Source organism: Olea europaea, chromosome 22, assembly GCF_002742605.1.
Source record: "Olea europaea var. sylvestris chromosome 22, O_europaea_v1, whole genome shotgun sequence".
NCBI lineage: Eukaryota > Viridiplantae > Streptophyta > Magnoliopsida > Lamiales > Oleaceae > Olea > Olea europaea.
In genome coordinates this window covers 686,767-695,747 of record NC_036258.1, presented here as the reverse complement: position 1 = coordinate 695,747, position 8,981 = coordinate 686,767, and the positions used below count along the sequence as shown (strand labels likewise).

The 8,981-nt window shown below is 34.0% G+C and overlaps 1 protein-coding gene across 1 annotated transcript; it reads left to right on the top strand.

Moving 5' to 3' along the window:
• The first annotated feature begins 427 nt into the window (after positions 1–427).
• LOC111371843 lies at positions 428–1,163 on the top strand. The gene is made up of 2 exons (XM_022994013.1): positions 428–877; positions 924–1,163. Exons 1-2 carry the CDS (start codon positions 428–430, stop codon positions 1,161–1,163), a joined length of 690 nt encoding a protein of 229 aa, XP_022849781.1.
• The last annotated feature ends 7,818 nt before the right edge of the window (positions 1,164–8,981 follow it).

Below are 8,981 nucleotides of genomic sequence, written 5' to 3'. Positions count from 1 at the left end.
AATAATAATAATAATAATAATAATAATAATAATAATAATAATGAAGCCCTTTTTTTAAGTTCCAAATTGTTAAAACAATAAATCAGAATATGAGAGTATGTGAAAAGTGTGTAGAGATTTGTCAAAGTTCATGATGTCAACAACTCATTATTCTTTTCACATCAAATTGTTTAATGGGTTTTAGAATGTTTGTTTTAATAAATTTTATCAATTATGTAGTGATCATGTTAGTCAAATATGGAAATTCGAAGTTTGAGTATATTCTTCTTCACGATTAAATGATTATCGTAATATATTTCGTTGTTTGAAACGAATTTCATGTGACAAAAATTAGTATATTAACACTTTAGATGTTTTTTGAAGTACCATGCCTACCACAGGGAACCAACGTAGTCATCGAAGACAACAATTAGGATTATTTTAGATGATGGTCATGCAAGCAATTGTACTATATAATACCGTCAGGCGTCGTAGTCGCCAACTCCCTAGAGCCCCACATAGGAACTGGGATTTTGAAAGAGAAATGACACTTACACGGATGTTTGGTATGAGTGATAGAATTTTTCATGATCTATTCAGAATGAAGATAGCTCCGTTTCAAAGCTTATGTGCTCATTTACGAACATATGGCTTGGTTGACAATAGATCTGTCAAAGTAGAGGAACAGGTGGCTATATTTCTCAACACCGTTGGACATGACCACCGTAATCGAATTGGAAGTTTTATGTTCTTTAGGTCTGGTCAAACAGTGAGTTACTATTTCCATAGAGTTTTACAGGCTTGCCTTGGATTGTACAAAGATGTTGTTAATAATGCCACTATTCATAACTCACCACACCAAAAGGATAAGGTGAAGCCATGGTTCCAATATTTTCAGGTCGGGTGGTAACATTTAACTTTGTTCATTTTTCCTTCACTATTAGTATTCCGTTTATAACCGGACTTTTTGGTTTTCATATCAAGATTCTGTGGGGGCAATCGACGGTACTCACATTCCTGCAAATGTCCCCATAGAGGAACAAGCAAGGTATCGCAATAGGAAGCAAATGATAACTCAGAATGTTTTGGTGGCTTGCACATTTGATATGAAGTTCACGTATGTGCTTGCCGGTTGGGAAGGATCTGCCCATGACGGTCGATTATTACAGAGCGCAACTTTATGACAAGGTCATAGGCTAACAATTCTTGTTGGTAAGATGTACATCTTGTTTGATAATTTATCTTTCACTTCTTTCAATAACGAACGACAACTTAACAACCATGTGTGGACTAGGTAATTATTATCTGGCTGATGCTGGATTTCCATTGGTTTCGGGATTTCTTGCACCCTACCGTCGGACTCGGTACCATCGTAGAGACATTGAGGAACATCGGCCTGAAAGCAAGAAAGAGGAGAGTACGAATATCGTGTTGATTTTGGGGTGACACTCAAATTCGACATAAATATACAAAATGTTTTGAAGTGGCACTGTGTACGCGGTCCATTCATCACCATGAGAAATATCGAACGACATTTGAATACTGTCTCGAACGAACACGTTCAATGAGTAGACACAAGTAATGCAATTGAAGTATGTCACTGCTTCAATTTGGGCATTGATGGTCGAATTTACTCAACTGGGATCTTATAATTATTTACAAATTAACTTTTTTACTAAAATTTGGTAAAAACTTTTTGCTTCATTTTGATGCACATTTTCAGTACAACATCACGTGAATATATTCCCATATCCATCCAAACCATTTGCAAGGACTTTAGTGTGTGTCACGGAGACAGTGTCTCCGTGACACACACACACGGAGAAACTCTCTCCGTGACACACAGCAAGTGTGTCACGGAGACACTTACACACGTTTTTTTCTGTTTTATTGTTGTTCCAGGATGTGATTTTGTAAACAAAAATAACAATATAATCTACGATCAATTGTACACTTTTTTAAGTTCATCTTCTATATTGGGTGTGTCCCTTGAAATGAATAACACATCAGGTCGATCCCCGTTGTGTAGCGGCAAACACTAGTCGGGTCGGCAAATCATTCGCAAAACAAAAAAATAAATACATGCAAAATGATGAAAAATATCTAACACTTGTGTGGTTTAGAAGAAAAATATTGTTTTTAGTAGATTTTGGTAAAAAAATTTGATGAAATATGTAGTTTAAAAATTGTAAAATTAATGAAATATATAGGTCAAATTAATTTTTATTTTAATAAAATTTTATCAATTTTTGTAGTTCAATCAAATAGGAATTCCTTACAAAATGGCAATCAAACACCAATAGTTGGAAAATAAATACACTTTCCATGGAAAATAAAGCCAATCAAACACCAAAAGATGGAAAATTTCAACATTTTTCAGGTGAAAAATTTTACCAATCAAACACATTTAATAACAAATTCCCAGGAAAATGAATTCTAAGCAATTCAGTTTCCTAGAATTCGTTTTCTTTCCACCCAAATTTCATCTTTACAATCAAACGGACCCTTAGTATGTGTATGCACTGATTTGGTTTTGTAACATGCTATAGCACAACATATCCTTCACCTCGTCCAGTCCAACCTAGTATGCCCTTCCAAGGTTGTCCCCCATTTTTTCATGTATTCTACTTAATAGATTCGTTTGACAAGATTTTTCTTTTTTTTATAAAAGTGCTTATCGTGAAATCTATTATAAGGCAGCTTTCTTTAAGAGTTATTCCACTTTGACCAAGCATTTCTAACAAATTATCAGAACATTTTCAAAATCAATTTCTTAGCCCTTGTTTGATCCCCATTATTTGGAAAAAATAAATTCTTCTACAGTGTTTTAACATCATTTCAACCACACATTTTTCAACAAAATAATATTATACGCAAATTCAAAACATTTCCTTATTTTTCAACCATACATTTTCTATCAATATACTATTCAAAAATTCATTTTTCCTCTCAAACGTGGCTCAAACAAGGGCTTAATCTTATAAACAATTTTTAACTTTTAAAAAACCCAACAAAACAAACCATTAATCTATTGTCTTGCCAACGTGGGCTTGCTCATTTTGGTATATATGCCCTCACATCTACATATAGGTGATAATCATTACACTTCCCCAGTGATCACTTATTTACGATAATTAATTATAATAGATCTAATTTCTTGAGTATGTGAATATTTTGGTCATTTATGCCCTTTCCCCCAGCTTAATATATGACATTCGTATTCGCTCAAAAACTTAAGTTTTTATAAAGAAGTAATCTCTTTAATTGTATTTATGTATTGAACCCACTCAATATATTAATTTATCTAGTAAATTATAAGGAAATCTGGAGTTTGACCCTTAGAAATGCACTGATTAATTTCACACTTGAAAGAAAACTAGCAAATAGTATGTCAAAAATAAAAAATAAAAATAAAAAAACTCAATTGACTTTTGTGCATGGAAAGGGGGAAGTTTTTGTGCCAACGCTGTAGAAGCCCACAACCTTTGAACTTTTGTTAGATAGACAATGGTAACATTTGAATACCTGACTTGTGCAATGTTTTGATTAATTTATAATATTTTAAACTTTGAGAGATGAAAAGTTTATTAATTTATATTTTTCCAATATTACAAATGCTTAGTTTTCTGTGTTGGGTCTATACCAAATCACTCCTACAAATTTTTCCAATTCGAAAGCAAGAAGCTGTTAGCATCAAGCCTAGAGACGTTCTGTTATCAATTCAAACTTTTTCAAAAGCATCTCATCTTTCTCGTGGATGACAATATGATCCTCTTTTTGAAATGACTATAATGCCCATAGAATTTGAAAGGAACATGGTTCCTTGCTACAAAAATATCTAGTTTGTAAAATGTTCAAGCCTCCTTTAAGCAAATTTATAAATAGTTTCTAAAGAAAAAATAGTAAAAGAAAATATTACTGGATCCAATAAAATTTGATAATGCTACTCACACAAGCTTAAAAACAAGGATTTGAAATTGCCAATCTTGGAGGGAAAAGTTACAAATGTGGACCACACTTACAACACTCCTGTACTCCCAAACGTGGCATTAGTGTTTTGGAGGGAAAAACAAGCAGGTGTTGACAGAAAACTTATTTCCTTAAGCATGTTCATTTGAGAAGAAACATCATACAGCGGGCGGATACTGTGGATTCGTCGCAATCCATGTTGAAACCTAGTTAATAGGTAAAATTTGATCTTCACCCTTCTTACATTTTCGATATTTTCCCTGAATTATTCTTGTTTCCCTACTGCTCGAAACCCAGTTAATAGGTAAAAGTTGATCTTCACTCTTCTTCACATTTTCGACATCTTCATTTAGTTATTTTCATTTTCCTATTGCCTAAAACCCAGTTAATAGGTCAAAAAAATTGATCTTCACTCTTCTTCACATTGTCGACATTTTCGTTCAATCATTTTCGTTTCCCCGTTGCTCTAACTTCTCTTGGTTGGAGTCAGCTTATTTGTTTAATAAATTTAATGAGAGTAAGGAGATGCCAATGATTATTATTTGCCATTGCCTTTTGAATATGGAGTAGTATTTCCATCATTTTCCCTAATATAGGCATGATTAATTATTACATAAAAATCATTATTTTTATGCTAAAGCTACCCTCTTGTATTCTTTGCAGTACTATTTGTTCTCTTGTACTTGATATGTATTATCACTTGGGATACTTATTAGCCATGAAAATATTTGTTGTTGGAAATATTAAAAATGTTGGCAAAGTTAAACTTAATATGCACTATTTTGCTGTGAAAAAAGTTGTAGTCTATTTTAGAGATGTCATTGCATAGTATTGTAAAAGTTTGTTGAAACTGATTTCATTTTTATTTAATTTGTAGAGTGTGGAAGACATGCTAGACGAGCATGATGATGTGTTGGTAGAATCTAATAATGAGAACGTCATGGAGTCTGTGAACGTAGTCGAATGTGAACCATCGAAGGGGGGTGATTTAAATGTGCATGAGCTGGGTATACTATTCAAAGATGAAAAAGAAATGTATGAGTTTCATAAAAAAAATATGCCCATGCCGTTGGGTTTCCTGTAAAGAAAATGAATTCGAAAAAGGGGTACGATGGGTATTGAGATATATGATGTTGACATGAAGTCGTGAAGGTTAAATAAGCAGTATTGCTAGTGGTTCATTGAAATCGCACCCGACAGTTAAGATAGGATGTAAAGCCAGGATATCTGCATCTTTGGATAGTCTTAGTAGCTGAAGAATTAATGCAGTCTACCTCAACCACAATCATGAAATAAGTCATTCGAAGTTCACGATATATCGATGCAATCGACGTTTGAGTGAACAAGTGAAATAGAAGCTTCAAGTGAATGATCTGGCGAGGATTCCATTGCATAAAAGTTACAACTCTGTAGTGGTAGAAGCAAATGGATATGAAAACATGACTTGCATTGAAAAGAATTGTCAAAACTATATAGAATAAGTGAGGCGACTACTTTTCAAAAATGCAATCAGAATGCCCATGATTTTACTTTAGTATGAATTTGGACAACAAATCGTGGCTTAGAAATATATTTTAGGTAGAATATCGATGCAGGCAAGCATACAAGGAGTTTGACGATATGGTTACTTTTGATATGACATATCTCACTAATAAGTACGACATGACTTTCACCTCATTTGTTGGCATCAATTATCACAGACAATCAACTCTATTTGGTTGTGGTTTGGTATCGAATGGAGACATAGATACTTTTGTGTGGTTGTTCAGGACATAGCTTCAGTGCTTGTATGGTGAAGCTCTACATGGAATAATTACTGATCAGGATAGGGCAATACAAAATGCGATTCAGATTGTTTTCCCAAATACGAAGCATAAATGGTGCTTGTAGCATATTTTGAAGAAGTTACCTAAAAAGTTTGAATACCATGTTGATAAGGGTTCGATATTTAGAACTATACAAGGATTAGTGTATGATCTACAGTCCAGTCAAGAATTTGAAGACAGTTGGACAGCGATGATTGATATATATGGCTTGTATGAAAATGATTGATTGTCCGGATTATACAAGAATTGAAGGCGTTGTGTTCTAGTTTCTTGAAAACCACTTTCTGGGCAAGGATGTTAACTACACATAGAAGTGAACGTATGAATGCATTCTTCAATGACACATTGAAGCAGTTTGTCGACTAGTATGAGCGTGTCCTGGGTAAAAAAGTTGAGAAGGAGTTCCAAGTTGATTTCAAATCATTTTCCCAAATGGTTCTGTGTGCAACATAATTTGAAATGGAGCAACAGTATCGGTCAGTGTACACCAATGCTAAATTTAGGAAAAGTCCAAGAGGAGTTCACGGGGGAAAGGTTTACTGCGATGTTACACAGAAGAAAATGTTGATACGAGGTACGATGTATGGGAGACTATTATGTATGAGGAATGTCGCAGGAGAAAAACATTCCACGTCTCATTCATGAGAGAGAAATGTGAAGTTGTTTGCAGCTGCTATTTGTTTGAGTTTCGGGGGATAGTTAGTAGGCATGCGATCACAGTGTTGATCTGGAATGACTCTAAACATATTACAAATAGGTATATTCTTAGAGATGGAGAGGAGACGTCAGTAGAGCACACGTGAGGATTGCAGTGACCTACGATAAATTAGTTAGTACTCATGCACAGTTGAGATATGACGAGATGTCAAAGGGTTTTGCGCAGGTGTCATACCTTGCTACAGATGATAAAGTGAGGTCAATAATAGTATGGTTGATGGCGGAATGAATTGTTAACCAGTTCACCAATATCCCATGTTGACCCCATTATCATATTGGGACCACTCCATGCCGACACCTTTCGCACTTCCACAACTTTCAATGATTACATCGTTCTCCCTTCCACAAAAATTATTGGCTGCAAATTTCATCCATCCATTCACGGGAAATGTTATGTTTAGTTTGGAAGGTATAATTATGTGTTCACGCATGAGTTTAAACGTCATTTGTTTCATGAATGCGTTACTAACTATTTTATATGGTAATCGATTATAGTTCAAGCATTACCGTTCTACCATCCAAAGTCATTTGATAAAACTGGCAGAAGAGTGTGATGAGGTGTGTAATGTTAGGAGTGTGGTCTATGTTTTACCAACTTGTTAGATTTAATTTTCTGTAGTAGTTAATTGTTTTATGAAATAATTTTAGCTAAACAGTTTGAAGCAGTTATCTTGATGCTTTCAATACTTGGTTATCCATTACTTGCTATATGGTATTATGTAAATTTAGTGGTGTTTTCAACAGTGTTTTCATCCATTATTTGCTATATTGGTAAACCAAATTATTCTAACTTATGGCAACATTCGTACCATTGGCATTTAGTAGCGGACGAGTTAGTGAGGCACAATCAAACTTAGCAAAAAGATGATGGAAAAATTTAAATATTCGATATCTTACTACAATTATTCTCTACGAGTTCTCATATTTTGATAACGTTCCATAATTGCGTCATTTTCAATATTGTCAAATACATATTTCTCAATATATGCAATCAAACTATCATTCAACCATTGATCCCCGATTCGATTACGTAAATGATTTTTGACAACTGACATCGCAGAAAATGCTCTCTCGACTGTAGTAGCAACCACTAGAAGAACTAAGGCTGATGTCACAAGCTTGTAAACTAATGGATAAACTTCATGTTGGCTAGAGCTCAAAAGATTTTCCCTTCCAAATTCCAATTGTTGACAACGTTGAATCGTTTAAGAGGGGATTAAGGGACGGCAATGCAGACGAATGGTTTTCTGACTTTTCCTTTTGTGTTTGATTTTGTAACAATTAATTGGCTTTTCGATTGTTAGTCTTCTATAGTTTTACGTTTAAAAAAAATTAATATTAAAAAAAATTGGTGGGTCACAAGTCCAACAGTAGATCTGCCCCTGTCAGCGCCAACATATTAGTAACAAGAAACGGGCAAACAATTATATACCTGGAAATGGAACAATTTTGTTATAACTGGAAGTGCTCTCATAGGGTAATCAAAAGTGAAACTAGAAGTCATAAAATCCAATAGCTAATGGAATACAACGCATTCAACTGATAAATACAAGGCATTGAAGTAAAACGTTTCCATGTTAAGCTGGCCATTCCCGTTTTGTACTGACTTCTATGGGTTTTTTCCCACTCAAACGCTCACATTCACCGATATTTGGAGCTCTTCTTCGTCACTTATCCAAACTCTAGAATTGAGGCCGTTCATCAAATTATTAAGGAAAGTAGCGCTATCGCGACTAGATTCGCCTTTTTTTTCTTCTTTTATAACCCACTTCCAATAGCCACAATTCTGACTACATCATAGGAATAATTTTCCCTTATTAGTAATATCCTTCTCGACCACAAAGCATTTCTCGAATCCACGATGACATTGGGTAGGGCTGTAAGCAAAAATCGAAAAATCGAATCGAAACCGCATTTTAGAAACCGTCGGTTTGGTGTCAAGTGGACCCGATCAACAAAATGGTTTTGACCCAAACCAAACCGGTCAAAATGGTTTGGTTTATATTTGAGAATTTAAATTGAGATTTAAAACCAAACCAGACTGGCGAAAAAATATATAAAAATAAAAAAAATGAAAAAATGAAATTTTTTGAAAATTCATTCAAATATGTAAAATTCAATAGTTTTATCATTTGTGAGTATTTTTGTCAATTCTAATTTTTTAATACAAATATATTATTATTATTATTATTATTATCATCATCATCATCATCCAATAATCCTAATATATATTTAATAATTTCAAGATTAACATAATCTATTAAAAGCCTTTTTTCTCTTCAAAATTTAGATGAACTCCAGTCGACACCCAACACAGTTTTGAGCCACCGGCACCACACACTTCTTTTTCAGATTTTTCACACCTCTTCAAAGTTGAATTAAAGTCCATTATAACAAATCGGAGATAAAGAGATCCTAAACCTTCGGTGATAATATTTGCTACAAATAAAGTTTCAGATCAATAATTTTTTGGAGCAAACTAAGATAAGA

What these genes read in the sequence shown, in the direction of transcription:
- LOC111371843 (XM_022994013.1), top strand. Translation starts at nt 428, where the DNA reads ATGGTCATGCAAGCAATTGTACTATATAATACCGTCAGGCGTCGTAGT. An exon ending in CATGGTTCCAATATTTTCAG is followed by an intron (nt 878 to 923) that starts GTCGGGTGGTAA and finishes CTTCACTATTAG; the next exon opens with TATTCCGTTTATAACCGGAC.